At 38.3% G+C, this 18369-nt stretch overlaps 1 protein-coding gene across 2 annotated transcripts in view; it reads left to right on the top strand.

The window, feature by feature from the left end:
- Positions 1–18369, top strand: part of rad51d (RAD51 paralog D) — a 57700-nt gene that overhangs the window by 38438 nt on the left and 893 nt on the right. For both annotated transcript variants that reach the window (XM_074672175.1, XM_074672177.1), the window contains 7 exons: positions 9197–9278; positions 9458–9592; positions 9679–9774; positions 9897–9987; positions 12967–13037; positions 13547–13714; positions 16471–16610. In XM_074672175.1, the coding sequence (XP_074528276.1) occupies positions 9197–9278; positions 9458–9592; positions 9679–9774; positions 9897–9987; positions 12967–13037; positions 13547–13714; positions 16471–16569 (742 nt within the window). In that variant the 3' untranslated portion in view covers positions 16570–16610. The remainder of the gene's footprint in view (positions 1–9196; positions 9279–9457; positions 9593–9678; positions 9775–9896; positions 9988–12966; positions 13038–13546; positions 13715–16470; positions 16611–18369) is intronic.

The raw sequence follows: 18369 nt of genomic DNA, 5'->3' as shown, positions 1-18369 counted from the left end.
ATTTTTTTACCATATAAACACACAAAAGTACCAAAAATTGGTACCATTGAGTACCATTACCATTTGCCAGGTACCGTATCATTTCAAATGTGAAAGGTATCCATCCCTAGCTGGCAGGGAGTATAACATTTAAAAAGGACTTAAGTGTTGCGTAAGAATCACAATATGCTTGGTGGAGGTCTACGCTCTCTGAGTGCTTTTCTAGTTTTATTTATATCTCATTTCAAAACCAGCAGTTATTTTAACTCAAGTCCTGGTGTAGATATCTCTTACGGTCATACTTGTTTTATTTTGAGTACTTATGTATGGATATAATTTTTTGTTCTGCTGGCTCTGATGATAATAATTCTGTTGTAACACCATAATTTTGAAGTTATTCTATTTTCTGCTATTCTCTTCTATTGTAAGAAGGCTATGCACAGTCCAAGTTTAGTTAGACGTTACCACGTGGACTTTGGATTTGTTTGTGAACTTGACAGAAAATGTTCATTTTCTGCATGAATCAGCACATATTTAACACTGACCTGCAAAGTACTTCTGAAACTGCATTTAATACATAATAAGTATAGAATACATACATTTAATATCACTGCATATCATAGAGCATGTGCATTATTGATGTATCTCTGCAGGGCATGTATCAGCTGGTAATATTGGCTGACTTGTGCTAATGTATCTTTATAAGTCAGGCTCACTGTAGAAGCATCATTCAGCTGTTTTTGTTTTTAGCACTTATTTCCAGCGTTGTCTCAGAGAACAAAGACTTAATGAAATTATGCTAATGTTCCAGCTTTTGCATCCTTTGCACGCTGTGCAGACTTTTTCTACCTGAATGAAGCCCCGGAGGCTTCAAAAGACATCAAAACTTCTCTTTCAGTCCCGTCTGGTGCTTGATTGATTTTAGCGTATTGTTTTTAATGTCACTGGCCCATTCTTGCATTTTCTTTCTTCTTTCAGCTGTTTGATATTTGTGGAGAGAATCAGAGATGAGAGAGCGATTAAAAAGGATGTGACAGTCTAAAAATGTTTATTTTTTTGTCTCATTTTGGCCAGTGTCTGTGATTTGATTAGGAGTTAAAAAAGACAAATAGGAAGAACTTTTACATCACAAACACTGCAGTTTCAGTCCAGCAACACCAAAATATTCAACAAAAACAAATACAGAGCATTTCATGCACTCTGCCCCAGCTCAAGAAGTGAAACACTAAACTGTTGTTATTATTTGTAATAGATTTGACATGTGTATTTTGGGCTGCTGAGCACGTCAAACAGAAAGTGCAGAGACAAACAGAAAGAAAGCTCAGAAGCTAAACAAACCTTATCAGATGTTCTGCTGCAGTGGTGCTTTGTCTTACAAACAGCCCTGATGAGGAGGGCTGATAATGCTTTATAGCTGTCATCAGCTACTGTATCATGCAGCCCACATCATATTTCTGTCAACAGCTGACAGTGTAATGGCACAATGAGATTGTAATGATATGCACAGGCTCATGTAGAGACGTGTGGGTGTGAACGTGTGATAATTCGTCAAAGATTGTCTTCCATCATGAGGAGGTCAGCTCCAGAGTTCAGTGTCAGAAGCTCTTAATGGCCTCACAAGCACGTTTCACACATCTCCTCAGGGCAAATCCGTCTATTATAAAACTTGAATCCAAGCTTTAATCAATGCACGTGTTAATACCTGATCAAAACGACAGTTCTGGAGAGGGCTACACATCTTTTCTGTGCAGAACATGAATGTATTTATGGTATGTAGACTGAGGGTGCCTTTAAAGATTTCCAGTGAGAAGCAGGATCTGCCCTTTTTCTTTGTAGAAAAGTATTTCTTGGATTTATTTTGTAGTAATTTTCATTTGATTTGATTTTATTTATCTCAAACATTTAAAAATGAGAAGTAGAAAATAACAAGTACACAATTTCTAAGAACAATGGAAGCAACAACCAAGCAAAAAATAAACATAACAAGGGATGCACTGATATGAAAACTTTGGCCAATACTGATATCCGATATTAATACTGTTGTTATGACCAATAATCGATTTTTACTGATACCAATATTGGTTTAAAAAAAAAAAAAAGAAGAAAGAAATCAAACTGAGATGACGTGTCGAGGTAGTTCAGAGGGAAAGAGCGGCGCAATCTTGAGAAAAAATGACCATAAAGAGGATCAAAGGATGGAGCGCCCGAGATAAACATTATCAAAAAAAGTATGTTTTGTCTGTTTTTTGGATCAAAAACAGGAAGAAACATAAAAGAAGAGAGTCCCCTCTTCTTAGGTAGTTTTGCTGTTAACACGGTTGATACCGATATTGATACCAATATATTGTGTATCCCTAAAGAGACAAGAGGAAGCTAATAGTTTGTATGCAGCCACTACTCAATCCCCAGCACTGTCCCACCCACAGTACCAACTGATTGGTTTCAAGCAGAGCCATGGCTTGGGAAACAGCCAATCAGCAGTGCAGTTATTATAACTATTGGAGTTACATTGAAATTGTGGAAAGCTTTATTTACTGTAGAAAACTTTTGCGAACTATTTTTTTTAAATATTCATTTAACTTTATAAAACATGCTGCTGAGCCTGGGAGCTGTTTAATAAACTCATGCCTTAAGGTATTTGATTGAAGTTAAGTGTTGGAGTTTGTATTGTGAAACTTTTGACTTTTCCGTTATCCGCCTCCTTGACTACAAAAAATCGGTATCAGTATCAGGATCGACCTAGCTCTAGTACCGATGCCCGGTACCTGGCAATTGGTAACGGTACTCAACGGTACCAATTTTCTGTGCTTTTTTGTGTTTATGTGGTAAAAAATATCAATTTGTTAAATTATAAAATCTGATATTTTCAATTCAACGTATTTATTCTTCAATAAATAAACTTGCAATGCTGTGTTTATGTCGAGCATGGAAAATCGCCTACTCTTCCATTCCCTCACAGTCACAAGGATGCGTTTAGGTACCTAAACATGGTACCTTTTGATTTTTTGTAAATAGACAGAATTCAGTTGGTACCTATAAAAGTACCATATTCAGTTCCCATCCCTATGACAGACACTGAGGCTGAACTGCCAGAAAGAAAAAGGACAGAAGAGCAGAAGAAAGTTGAACAGGAGGGTGAAGAGCACAAGCTTTGTAGCTACAAATAAATACATTACGTCACTTTGTATCCTGCCAAAAAAATGTCTCAAAGAAGAAAAGAAGTGTTGAAAAGAAGATCTGCTCTGCTTTGGTTGCTGTGGAAAAACCAAGCTACCAATTCTGGCCACAGGGGTCACTGTGACCAAGGTCAAATGAGTAGTCCTCACATCGCCTTTGAACTCTTGAAAAACAAAGTGATTGTATGTCTTCAACAAAGGAAACAACTCCACAGAAGAAACAAAGATTCAAAGTGACCAAACTTTATTTTTTAACCTGTCGCTGGTTAAGAGCCAACAGCTCTGTGTTCAGCTCTAAACACCTGAAATTACCCTCCAGGTGAGATGCTGTTCTCTTTTAGTTTTTGTTGTTACCACGACTAACGGAACAGATGAAAATGTCTGTCTACAGGAATCAAAAATTGCTTCTGAAAGATTTGTCCTTCTAAAGAAAACCAGAGCCAACTACAAAGCCCGACTCTCTTTGTCGCCTCTACTCTAATCATACACTCAGATGAAAACCCTCACTTCCAAGGACTGCACAGTATTCTGATGAGAGCAGCCCATGGGAAATTCACAATCCGTGCCTTTTCAAGGTCAATCACTTTCGCTCGAACACAACCTGATGTTTCATCTCCAGCACAACCCTCTCTGCGCCAGTGTCAGGGGAAGGCAGGAGCAATCCACAAACGTCCATCCCCACCAATTCTCCTCTTCTCAATCACGCTGTGGCTGATAAGAAGCACCATCAACCAACCACAGGCCTCCAGTGATGCATTCGCTCTGAGCTGGAGGTCCTTGGCTATGTAGATTTAACAGCGTGGCTGTCACATCCATCACCACACGTGCAGGCGAGGATGATGAGATTACACAAACTGCACAGATCGCTGGCTCAAACATTGACGTGGACAAATCCACACACTCTTCTGTTGAAAGAAGAGCTTCGCCAACAAACAGCGAAAGTCTGACTTTATGTTCTGTCACATGAGACAGAAGAGCAGCAGCTGACGGGTTCTGTAGTCTGGGACGTGGACATATTTGGGCCAGGGTTTAAAACATGTTGGAGTTTGACATCTGATGCAAAACTGACACCAGTGAGCACAAAACTGTAAAATAAACATGAGAGAAGTTGCGAAAACACCAACAGCAAAAAAATTCAGACAAGTATAGAGTATAACATGAACCATGTTTGGGAAACACTGTATTAAGGATTGATGATTCAAATGTTTAAGTTATTTTGATTGTGCTGAGTTCAGATCCCAAATCCCCAAGGAGCTTTTTTTGGACTCCTTCTTGACTTTTTTCCTTCTACAAAACCAAGTGACTGACTGATTGATACCCATTTCAAACTATCAATCAATCAATCAATCAATCAATCTTTATTTGTAAAGCACTTTTCATGCACAGCAGTGGCAACACAAAGTGCTTTTCAAAAGAAAACAAGAATTCCATAAATTAAAAATATATATATTTATAAATTATCATTATTATTATCAACAACAACAACAACAACAATAATAATAATAATAAAGATAATAATAAATCTAAAATAATAATAAATTAATAATTTATTATTATTATTATTATTATTATTATTATTATTATTATTATTATTATTAATGATAATAGTACACACAATTTAATTAAAAACCGTGCAGATAAACTGAGGAACTGTGGAAACGCTTTTTGGACTCCTCAATAAGGAAACGCTGAGGGTAAAGTAAAATATTAAACTTAAAATAAGATAATTAAAATAACCAAATTTAAAATAAAATAAAATAAAATAATAAAATATTAAAAAACTAGCAGTAAAAATAAATCATGTAAAACTAAATTTTACAATTTTAAAAAGCTGGAAAAAGTAGTGCATTACGGAAGAAGATAGATAATTAAGTTTAAAAAAAAGATAAATATATTAAACTCAAAGAGTAAGATTATACACCTTTAAGAAAAAGATGATCAGATCTTATTTAAATAAAAAGATAAATAAAAGTAAAACTCAGGTAAAAGCAAGACTAAAAAGGTAAGTGTTAAGTTTGCTTTAAAAATAATAAACTCTGTTTATTTAATCAGTCTTCAGTGATTGTTGCATCAATTAAAAATAACCCATAGCATTTCCCTTCCTGTCCAAAATTATTTTTCTGTTTTTTGTGATAGAAATCCCACAAGAAGACTCTCCTATTCCAGAAATCTACAACCCATATGATATCGCTCAAATAGCTTATGTACAAACTTCAAATCTTCAAAAAGATCTGAGGCACTCGGAGGACCCACCTGAGGGTCCTTTAGAGGATCCTTCAACAGCCCCTGTAGCCTTGACGATTAAATGCCTCTCACAGATTGACCCTCTGAGTGCTTCAGATCTTTGTGAAGAAGTTTGCACCTGGATCCCCAAACTGAAGAGCTCCACAGAGGCACTCTTTCCCCACACCTTTTCTAAAGCCCTGCAGCTCTCCACGCATCCACTTTTGGCAGAGATCATAGAAAGATTATTGAAAAGATCTTTGTTTTGTAAATCCAAAGTTAAAAGCAGTAACTACAGGACTGTAGGTTAATAAAACAAACTTAGGTAAAAGGTTGAGTCTGGAAAGTAAGAATCCAATCAAGGGCATTTGATGTGCTCATTTTGAAAAATGTCTAGTCTATCTTTTTCTACTTTTCCTTTTGCAGTTTTCTTTTGCAGCTAAATCAAATTAATGTGTTGAAAAAAAAAAAAAATTTTGTTTAACAGTTTTTCAAATCATCTTCTTCTGGCCTGATGTTATTCCAGGACGAGCGTTTGTTATTTTCTCTTTCAGTGTCCTCTTTAATCCTGATGTACTTCAAGCATAAGTGGTGGATAGCTGTCAGGACAGGCAGTAAACAAACCCGACACCTGTTTTTAATTTCTTGGCAGGACTTTTGTTTGCAGACTGAATCATATTTGCAGATTGGGGTGAAGGTAGAGCAGAAGTTTGATCGTTTTCTGACAGCTGATTGTGAAACTCTTAACCGTGAACTTTTACTTGAAACCTGATCCCCACTTCAGTCTAGCCTCTCTTCGGGCACTTCAGGAGAAAATTAATGGAGCTCTTCTGATTTATTACTCAAGTTTCTGGCTGCGTGAACATAAAAAGTGCAGACACTCCGAGGAGGGAAAGGTCTTGTTTAAACAGCCTGCGGTGTGTAAAGGTATGAGTTCAGAGAAGATTTACCTGTACGGCTACAAAGCAGCCATGCCGAGACTGACAAGGTCGGAAATCTCTGGAACAGACCGAGCTTCACTCGGCACATCCCTGTGGGTAAACATGTTTTAAGGATCTTCTTTCCATGTTGCTGCAGTAGCTTCAGGCTGTGCTCTTAAGGAAGCCTTGCAGATGTTGTAGTTCTGATGGAAGAGTCTCTGAACTGTCCTCAGCGTATTACACAGAAAAAAATAGATGAAAATAAAAAACAATGATTTAACAGAGATTAATCCAGCAGAGTGGGATTAGAGAGAACAGATTTTTTCTGTTTAGCATCAAAAGCAGCTTTTTGACCTTTCAGAATATAAAAGGGACTAAATAATCTTAATTCAGGATTCACTTTTGACCTTTTCCAGACCTTTTCGACTCATGGTATGTGACACTTTACTCAGGTGCACTTTGTTTGTGTGCCCTGCAACTGCTGTCACAAATGGGAGGAAAATGTTTCTTACTCCCTGTCATCACTGAAGAGAAATAAGTCACTCATAACACTTTGCAATCCATCTAGATATGCCAAAGAGCTTTACAGACCAAGAGCTTCCTGCATATAGAACAGAAAATAAAACAAGGTTTAAAAGAAAAAGGGATTTCCAGTATATTTGAAAGTATTGTACAAACTGCGCTGGTGACATCTTTTACTGATCGTGTCGATGTCTTAAAAGAATTTCTGAGTGAGTGAGAGTTTGCTCTTTACAGCTTGTGTCTTTAAACACTGAAAAATTAACAACCTGCTGCTGAGATCCACCGCTGAGCTGAGAACTTGATGTGATTGTAAAACGGTGAATGGACCTCGCTTATGAAGCATCTTTTAGGGGTTTTGACCGTTCAGAGCTCATTACATTATATGTCAGCTTTCATTATAGAGCCACAGGAAATGTTTGGGTCACAGCTGCTTTTTTGACTCAGGGATTAGTTAGCGTTATTTTTATTTTGGTTAATAAGATAAATAATAATTTGCACTTGATAAAAATAGATTTCTCATGAAGATTGGCCAAACTTGCCACTTATTATTCCTCCTCAATGAAAAGCTGCGACCCAAATTTAGATGTAGTTAACAGTTTGATCAATCAATGATTGATGATAACATGAAAATATTCAAAACGACACGGGGAAACATCAGTGGCACTGGAGAAAAACAGACATCTGCAATGTCAAAGGGTTCTTGAAGAATGCAAAAATACAAACAATAAATAAGGTTAAATGCAAACTTTGGAGGTAAAGCTGTTTGAATACTTGGAAATCATTTGGATGCTACCATTTGGTTATCAGCTTGTAGTCAGCAGTAGTTTAAATAGTGTTTTGCTTGAAATGCCTATCCCCTCTTCACAGAGGTGTCAAATAGACATAGACCAATATGGATTTTTCCAGGCCGATACTGATTATTTGTAGTCAAGGAGGCCAATAACCAATATTTGAAGCCGATATTAATTTGCAGTCAAAGTGAAAATATTGGTGTCAAAATTTTTAACAATACAAACTCCAACACTTAACTTCATTCAAATACCTTAAAGCACGAGTTAATTTAACAGCTCCCAGGCTCAGCAGCATGTTTTATAAAGTTTAATCAAAACATAAAAATTAAATAGCTAAATTTTTCTACAGTAAATAAAGTTTTTCAAAATATCAATGCAACTGCAATAACTGTAATAACTCCACTGCTAATTGGCTGTTACCCGAGTGTTGGCTCTGCTTGTAACCAATCAGATGGTACTGTGGGTGGGACTGAGTGGTGACTGCAGACAGCGGAGCGGCTGCATCAGAGCTGCAACAACACAGTTTTAAAATTGTTTCCTATCGACCATCGGATTAAAAAAGAGGCCGATATGCCTCAAAATCACAAATATCGGACCAGATAATCGGCCCGGCCTATAATCAGTCTATCCCTAGTGTCAAGTAACGAAGTGAAAATTCTTTGTTACCTTGCTTAAGTGTAAATTTTGGGTCTTTATACTTTACTGGAGTAGTTGTTTTTTAGCTGACTTTTTACTTCTACCCTTTACATTTCCAGACAAATACCTGTACTTTTCCCTCCCTACATTTAAAAAATTAGCCTCGTCCCTCCTGTTTCCTTTCAGCTTGAGAAAAAATAGGAATAGAACAACACAAACACACAGAAATGCACACACAAAAAATAAAAAACCTATCCAATAAAATTGCACCATTTGCATAAAGTGAATTTGATTGTGGTTGATGAGTATAGGACACTAGCAGGTCAGAATTTTTCAACTCTAACAAAAACTTTATAACCAATATGGCCCTTAGAGTGCACTTAAGGCACCTGTGGTGCGGCTTAAGCTTTTGTCCTTAACAACATTTTTTACTCTTTGATTACTTTTACACTTTAAGTAGTTTTGAAACGAGTGCTTTTACTTAAGTAAAAAGCCCAAGCCAATACTTCAACTTCTACAAAAGTCTTTTTAAAACCTTCCCTCCAAACTTCTACTTGAGTAATGTATGTGAATACTTATGACACCTCTGCTTGTTCAGTAAAATGATCAATTCTTGATGTTTCACTTTCTGCTTAAGATTGTTTTAATTGGCCTTATAGATCTTCAGCAGACACACATAACAGACTTGTGTCTAGTAAAAGAATCTCTCATGAATAAACACACACTAAGGTCTCATAAGAAGCCTGGTATGTTGAAGAATTTTAAGGACACATCTCTGGCCGAGCTTGATAAGAGGAATAAAACAGCCACTGAAATTATGACTTGGCCAAACATGTAAGGAGTGATCTGGAACCTAATGCCGGCTCTCCATCTGCAGCTTTAGGGACTCTAATAGTTTATTACAGGAGATGGCAGCTGTGAGTAATGAATCGTACCTTGTTTCTTGCAGCTTAGATAAACTGCTGGATTCGGGCTTGTATACCGGGGAGATAACAGAGCTGTCAGGAGGCCCAGGAAGTGGAAAATCTCAGGTAAACATTTCTTCTCTCCTCTCTCTATCACTGATTATTTCTGCCTCATAAATTCTCTCCTTTTAAACTAATCTCTTCTTCTGTAGAGGAAGAAATCGCTCTGTGGGTGAAATCAGTGTTACTGTGAAGCACACACATGCAGTTTTACAGAACTCCTCGCTCTTGTTGGCATCTTCCAGGTGTGTTTCGGCGTTGCCGTGCACATTTCCCACCACCTGAAGCAGAGCGTGATATTCATCGATACAACAGGCGGGTTCACTGCCAGTCGCTTGCTGCAGATGCTACAAAGTGAAACCAGTAACACAGAGGAGCAGGTGGGTTGTCAGGGTTTGGTTTTCGACGGATTTTACATGATGTGTGATCTAAAAACAACGTCAAACAGGAGAGTGTCATTTCACAGATGGCAGCTCTTCAGAGGATCCACGTCTTCCGTTTGTTTGACGTCTACGCTCTGCTCGACTGTCTGTACGGTCTTCGTGGTGGCGGGCTCCAGCAGGTTTGTTTGCAGCCCTGTTCTGATTCCTAAAATACACCAGCCACCCTGTCTGTACCTGGGGAACCTCTGTGAAGGACAGATCTAAATTTGAGCTATCCAATTTTTGTCATATTTCGCATTAGAAGTCCGTCGGCGGTGGATCTGTCAAGGCGGTGATCGTGGACTCAGTGTCAGCTGTTATCTCTCCTCTACTGGGAGGCAAACAGAATGAAGGTGATATCTCTTTCTGCTAGTCCGTCATAGTCCATCATACCTCCGGCTGTGTTTACACCTGAGCCTAGAAACTCCAAGAGCCTGTCTGCAATCTGCAAAGTAACTGTCAACAACAGGGTTCTCACATAGTTAGAGACATGACATCTGAGTTAATTTAGTCTGAAGATAGTGTGGGAATAACACAGGAAAGTTTATTCTGTCATGTTAAACCCCAAAACATCACAGTTACTGTTTCGAATTTCTCTTGACAGTTATAAATAAAGATGTTCTAATAAACTTTGGCAGTTCTGCACCTCCAGTCTGCCTTTTTAAAGAGATGAAATACAACATATTTTTAACCCAGGTGAACTTTATTCAACTGCTTTGACAACAGATTCAACTTGAAGTAAAATATGAGCTTTATAACTTTTAAATTGTGTTTATCTTTGAGCTTTATTTGTTTTTTATTTATTTTATTTAGACAGAATAGTAAAAATCAACTTTGAAGACTTATTTATATGAAATCCCAGGTGGATTCAGAAACTTTAAACCAGTAGCATCCAAATGCTTTTTAAAGAGGGTTGTCACCGGCACATTAATTACTAAGTGTGGTCAAACATCCTTGTTCCATCATCACAGACTGATGAAATCAAACCTCACCTGCTCACCTGTCCCTCAGGTGTCTCTTGATACTATATAATAAGTGGTCAGTTTTCTGCAGTGTTGCATGCTGTGTAACATCAGCAAACTCTGCTTCTGACCAAGGAAAAAGTTCTCCATTAGGGGGCGATATGGGCAAAATATGTCAGGATGTTTTTATAGCAGGATCAGGATCTGGATTTTATCAGAATATTTTTTTTCATACTCAGACTGCTAACAACATTTTTAGCCAAAAATATTTCTTAACCTGAATTCTAAATTAAATTGCACCATTTCACGACTGCAATCTACATTCATCATTACACATCAGCTCTAATGGTATGGCTACACCGTAAGCAAATTTGCATCGAGATTACATACAAAGTCAACGCAAATTCGCCCTGGACGGCGCGTTGAACGCATTCTGGCCGTCAAATGCCTCTACGCTTGAGTGAAAAATATTAAACTTTCGACGCAAACTCGCATAAAGGCTGTGCCTAGGGATGGGTACTGAATTAGGTACTTTTATAGGTACCGACCAAATTCTGTCAAAAGTACCAGGTATCAATTCATGTAAAACCGAAAGGTGCCATGTTTAGGTACCTAAATGCATCCTTGTGACTGTGAGGGAGTGGAAGAGTATGTGATTTTCTATGCTGGACATAAACACAGCTTTGCAAGGTTAAAAAAGTACTGAAATTTGGTACCGTTGAGTACCGGTATCGGCATCGGTACCGTATCGTTTCAAATGTGAAAGGTACACATCCCTAGCTGTGCAATCAGCGATGACTTTCCCCCACGACGTCATTGATTTGATGACGTTTGGGGGGTACCGCCGTACGACGTGTGTACTCTACAGAGACTGGAAAAAAAGGAGCAGGCTTGGGTGAAAGTCTCTGAGGAGACAGGTTTTGAAGGTAAGTTCTGTAAATATTCGTTTCCAGCTGGATTTGCCTGCACAGGTCATCACTGAGTCCAGCTGTGTTTTCCTCAGTGGAGTGTTGAGCCTGATAGAGAGGAGGAAGGAGCGGGGCAGGGGCAGAGCCAGGGAAAAGATGGAAGTTCTCTGTGGTCCTCTCTTTCCTCGACCCCTTCATTATCCCCAGGGAGACCTCCGGGAACATGGGTCGGGGGGTCGAGGATGAGGTCACAGGGAACAGCCAGGCAGGGCCATTGGAGGTGGATTACCAGGGAGAGGTTGCAGTCCTTGATTGTGATCTCCAAGGCTTCCACACACTCTCTTGTTATGCTCTTGAAACCACAGGTCATTGTTTTTCAGATGCTCTTTTGGGCTTTCTGTCCTTAAATGAGCGGGCTCTCTACTCCGCCTGTACAGTGACACACGTCAGCCCCTCAGCTTGCCAAAATAATCCAGCGTCCAGACTCGCGCGTTCACGCGGTGCGTTTAAATTTGCGAATTTGCGTCCGGTGTGGCTGCGGCATAAGAGTCGTTGTGTTTCTGCAGATTGGGAAGAGGTTTAGCTTTATACAAGTAGCCCATGCACTCCAAATGTAGTTTAGTGAGATGTTACTAGATATACTTAGGGTTTTTTTGTGAACTTGACAAAAAATGTCAGCATGAAAATGATCATTTTCTGCATTAATCTGCACAAACTCGACATTGACATCCTACTAAATACATGTTAGACTGCACTAAATGCATAATAAGTAAAGCGTACATACATTAAATATCTCTGTATCATGAAACATGTGCATTATTGATGTATCTCTAGGGTCTGGATTTTATCAGGGTTTTGAATTGCACCTGAGAAAGATATGTCAAATCTTCCCTGCCAATGTCAAATGGCAAATTTAACGAAACTAGAAGATTTATTTCAAAGAATCATTGTTGCAACAAAGAAATAATCCACCAAACACAAATGTACCTGATCCTTGAGCAGGAAATAAATTTTCAAGTCCAGATCATTTTGATCCAGATTACATTCCTTGAACAACTGGCCCCGAGTTCTCAGTCAAAATGTCCTATTTCTTAGAAACAAAACAGAGTTACTCATAGAGTCTGCTGCCCTAACGTGTCAGAGTCATGTAGGCCACTGTGTCATTATAAAATTATTCAGCTCATCCTGTGAGGTTCATGACTGTCTTTTCTAAATTTCAGGGGGACTTGTCTATTATTTACACAGTGCAGCAAAGTCAAGGACTGACTGACATTGTCATCCCAGAGCTACACAGCTGTGTGTCTGTACTCAGCCACAGGAATATTAAAGACTGTAAACATCACAACAGATCCCTGCAGCCTTAATTTACTCACTCTTCAGTTTCTTATTAAAGACCCTCTAAAGACTTCAGGAGTATTCAGTCCACGATTAAACCCTTGCTACGACTTTGCTGTGCCTGCAGGCATGTCCTTGATGATACAAGTGGCAGGAGTTCTGAAGACGATGGCAAAGGACTTCAACGTCGCCGCTCTGGTAAGGGTGACAGGCTCTGACGTGTGCTGCTCGAAATGCAAGATGCATTTCCGCTGTCAGTTTCAAATCTGCACAAAGACTTTCACACATTCGCTTGTTATTGAGAGACCTGACGTGAAAACCAAACATTTTTCAGCTAAATTGAAAAATGAAACAAAGGGATTTTGATTTCTGATCAGAAACAAAGATCTTTTATTTCAGGTGAATGTCTGCAGGATGTAATTATGTAAAACATGAACTAATTACGATTTAAATCATTCACCAAAGAAAATTTGTCTTCACCTCTAATCATCAAGTTATTTAAAGTGTGATAAAGATAATTTGATTAGCTCTTTGATGGTCTCACTTGATTAAAAGTGGAACAATCTCGCTGTCCCGCTTAGTTTATTGTTCTTTCTTCACAAGCTCGTCTTAATATACCGTAAAACAGAATGGAGACTGTGTGTTATAACGCCCTGAGAGGAAACAAACTCAGCACTGAAGATGACGTCTGATGTCTGGGCCTGCAGGTTACTAACTACGTTACGAGGAGCGGCAGCGGAGAAGTGCAGCCGGGGCTCGGCGTGTCGTGGAGTCACATCCCCAGAACCAGACTCCTGCTGGAGCGGGTGGAGAAGGCTGCGGTTTTCAGCCCCTCCAGTCTTCGCTCTGCAACACTGATCAAGTCTTCCAGACAGGTGCGGCACACATTGGCTTTCACATCATCCAGCTCGATATTGATCCTTGATCCTGTCAAAGGGGTTTGGTTCATGAGCAAAATCCAGAATGTCTTGTTAAAATGGAGGCTTTGAAGTAGAGTTCTGCCTTCTTTTAACACGTTGAAGTTTATGATTATCTTTCCACCACTTCTATATGACAGAAGTGTGTCTTGTTTCCAATCAACAATGACACTTACTCAATGCTCAGCCATTAGCTTTAAAAGCTGCTCTCCTATATTTCATGTCTGGACCATGAGATGTGACAGAAAGTGAGAATCAACAGTCAAACTTCACAGCCCTTTAGTATCATATCTTGTTATTGAAGCTGGTACTTCAGCGGTTTGTCTGGCAGATATTCGCAGCAGTGATGTGGCTCATTGTAGTCTACAGGGATAATTACAGCCCATGAAAGACTTTCTATCCAGTCTGTTCTTCAAATGATTTCCTTTTTTCTCGTTCAGAGCAGCCATCAAAGCAGCCGTACATTTTGTGCTCAAAGTTAATTGTGAATTATTTTCACTGAAGTTAAATGACGACCAATCTTACAGTTTGACAAAGTGTGAAATATGTTAAAATCACTGAGATTTCAGTGCTGTTATACTCGTCTTTCATCCTATGTGATTTGTTTGTATGTTTTTATCAGTATTTTAAGTCAAGTAATTATGAAAGGCAGGTAAAAAGCACAACTTCACAAAAAAGACAAAACTTTGTGAGTGAATTTGCAATTTTAGGCGAAAAAAAACTTGTGATATTAAGAGAATTAAGTTGGGGTTTTAATAAGGGATGGGTAGCCTTAAACATTTGAAACGAAACGATACCTGGCAATCAGCACCGGTGCTCAATGGTACCAGTTTTAGGTACATTTTAGTATTTATTTGGTAAAATATATCAATTTGTTTAATTGTAAAATATATATATATATATATATTTTCAATTTAACATATTTATTCTTCAAAATATAACCTTGCAATGCTGTTGCATTGGAAATTCACATGGAAAATCACCTACTTTTTCACTACCTCACAGGATGCATTTAGCTACCTAAACATGGTACCTTTTCAATGTACGTGAATCGGTACCCGGTACTCTTGACAAAATTTTGTCAGTACCCATAAAAGTGCCTAAATCGGTACCCATCCCTAGTTTCAATGAAAAGTAAGTCTTCCTATTTTTACCCCGTTACATAACGACTGTTATTTCATAAATGTCTGATCTAATTTTTAACTCATACTGGCTTTATTCTTCTTACATTTATAATATTATCTCTTTATGTTACATTAAAATTACAATATTTCTACCTTAATCTTGTAAAATTAAGACTTTTTTCTCATAACATGAAGTTTAAAATCATGTGACATTACAACTTTTAACTCAAAGCACTTTAACTTTAACCTCAGAACATTCAAACTTTACTCTTTTAACATTTCAACCTTCCTTTGTGGCATTATGGCCTTATTCTCATAATGAAATAACTTTAATCTTGTCACATTTTGACTAAAATCTTGTTACACTACAGCTTTATTTTCATAACGTCAGACTTTAATCTCATAGATGTCTTACTTTTGTGTTATTAAGAACCCAGTAACATTTACCCCCAAACATTTCAACTTCCTGTGGGAACATTCTGTTTCTTTATCAAAACATTCCCACTTTAATCTCCATACATTCCAACTTTAAATTTGAAGCATTGTGACTCTAACCTCTTAATATAATAAACTAAAAAAAACAAAAACAAAAAACAAATGGACGTCATCTTGCTCGGCTCGAGGTGAGGTTGCCACAAAAACTGCTCCCCCTGGTGGCTGGCTGCAGTATAGGTTAAAAAATCTGTCTCTCCAGTCATTCCAGATGGGCTGTGGTCAAACTTTAAAAAAATAATACATCTCGTAGAAATGTTTCTCACATCTCATTGTTGTGGTGATTTGAAGATATTATTCGGCTGCCTTGTGTTCAAGTCCTCTTTTTTCTGAAAAGTTTCATTTTCATTTATTATAAGAGGTTGAAAAAAGAGGTTTTATGTTACATTTAATAATGATAGAAAGCTGCTGTTCTTGTGTATTTTTTTCGGGGATTGTGAAATATGTCAGGAGGGAGACCCAATAAGAGATTGGACTCTTGAAGTAAAAAAAACATTATTATTTTTGTCACCCAGCTCCACTCAGATTCTCCCAGAATCCCTAACAGTCATTACTGCACAGACTCTGGCTGCACAATGGCGGCACCTGTGACGGGGGTATTTTTGCTTCAAAACTGTACAACAGTAAATGGCAAAGCCACACTTTCCACTCTATATACAGTCCATGCTTAATATCAGGACTTAAATCTTGAAACATTTCCACTTTTATCTCATGAAATTCTGTCTTTAATCTTTTAACAATTTGACCTTAAACTTGTTGTGATTGCGACTTTGATCTTTAAACATTCCAGATTAAATATTGTTGTAATTTTATTTATTTATTGTGTCCTTAATCCTTTTAGATCTAAAGAAGTACTCCTTTTTCTACTATTGCTGAATATTGTTTAGAAATACAAACAAATCACCACAACGTCTAAAATTATATTATATATTCACCAGACTGAACAAAGAGCTGTTTAAACAAAGCCTGTGCCGAATGAAACAGAAATGAATGGATGTTTTAGATGGCAGCCGAGGACTGTTTGTGTGTGTTGGTGTGTGTGTATTGAAGTTTTTTAATTAGTTAATCAAAACTTTTCATCTGCTCTCATCTTCCCAGTCTTGTCACATCAAAGAAGAGTTCGACTTGCAGTGGTGGAGTCGCTCTAAAGACTCCTCTTCTTCGGGAAAGAGAAAACTAGATGAGACGGATTCCTGATGACACAAACTATCGTCCTCCCCCTAATCGTCTCATCAAAGGTGTGTGAAGGTTTCAGGATCACATCCGCAAAGAGTGTGTGTGTTTGAGGTGTCTACATTTTAATTTATCCCCTTTGATACAGCTATTTCATTAAATGATTATCCTTTTTTTTTTCAATTTAGTTTTGTTTTGCTATGTATCATACAAATCGATCCTGTTATGTTATATTTAGGACATCATATATTAATCGTATCAACTCAATATCTGAAACATTAAGATTCCATGCACAAAACACCATTTAGGTCAAGGGTAGACCAGTAAATTCTGTTTTGACCAGTAATTCCACTTACAGGATGGGCCAGAAAGATTTAGCCATGGTATATCTCTATTTTGTTTGCTTAGCTTTTGTTCTAGAAACTTAAAATTTTGGATAGTTTCTCTTAAAAGGCATAGCTTTTGATGTGCTTGAGTTCATTTGTTTACTCCCAATGATTGTCGAGTATGGCATCGAAGGGTAAGCGCGACCAGATAGTGGCCTTGAAGGAGGCTGGATTGACAACAATGCAAATCATGAAAAAGGTGAATGTTTGACGAAAGACTGTCTACAATATCATGAAACGATACAAAGAGAAAACGTTCAGTCCAGACCAAAAGGGTTGTTGAGATGGTGAGGAAGAGAATCCAAAGGAATCCTCGCAGAAGCATGAGGGCAACAGCAAAGGAAGTGAACATCTCAAGAACTTCACTGAGAAGAATCGTCAAACAGGATCTCAGACTGAAAGTGCTAAAAATGCAACACAGACAACCCCTTTGGTCTTCATTCAGGAGGGTGTGAAAGTGAACAGCCAGGTGTAGCTTCAAATGCTTGAAGAAAAAGTGTTGCCTTGGTGGACCAATGCGTTTGGAAACCAGTATGTCTTCACACATCCAATGTCACACAGGCCTGGTGCTAGCAGCACTTTCCTGGCTTCTGGGACAGGAACATGTGGCCTCCGATAAGTCCGGACATCAATCCAGTGGACTTTGCGATCTGGTCTATCCTGGAGAGGGAGGTCTCAGAGTATCTCACAGCAGTGTCACCGCTTTGAAGACAGCTCTGATGAAGTCATGGTCAAAACTTGATGCAGAGGCAGTGCCAGGTCATCTCCAGGCAAAGGGTGGCCATATTGAGATGTAAATATTTTTGGTGACAAAGAATAAAGTATAGAAACTGTGTTAAATGTTTGTAGTGTTTGTCTGGAGGCATTTTTGGATAGTGCAGAAAAAAACGATGGGTAAATCTTTCTGGCCCACCCTGTAAGAAAATGGAGCTGGGTATCTCTGCAGAGAATTATGTGATGAATGGCTGAAAATATGGGAGAAAAACACCCTGAATGAGACCAATGTGAGCCTTTTAGTGGAAAACTCCAGCACCTTCAGAGGTCAAGCTATGACTAGACTTATTTGGGTTATGCGAGAGCCACTCGAGCCTGGATCTGACTAATAGCTGAAGCAATTCTGAAGAATTTTTAAACCTTTCACTCGGACAGATTTCAAATATGCACAAGGTTTGAATTCCCGTTACTCCAGCCAAAAAACGGCCCCAGCTGCTTGGTTTATCAGTAGAATATCTAACAAATTTGACGGCATCAGATCATGACACTCTCCTTTGAGATGCACTTTTAATAATCTGCTGCAATGGGCTTGAGTTTTCCCTCTTTTTAGTCATTTTGTGCAGAAGCTCTGCTCAGGTTCAGAGCCCCAAGATATTCAAACATTTAATTAAGCCACCTCATAGCCCGGAGTATCCAGGGGATAAAAAGGCAAATCTGAATTATC

Source organism: Halichoeres trimaculatus, unplaced genomic scaffold, assembly GCF_033239565.1.
Source record: "Halichoeres trimaculatus isolate MK-OKI-2021-1 unplaced genomic scaffold, fHalTri1.1 fHalTri1_scaffold_6, whole genome shotgun sequence".
NCBI classification, from domain to species: domain Eukaryota; kingdom Metazoa; phylum Chordata; class Actinopteri; order Labriformes; family Labridae; genus Halichoeres; species Halichoeres trimaculatus.
This window is presented reverse-complemented; position numbering and strand designations above follow the sequence as displayed.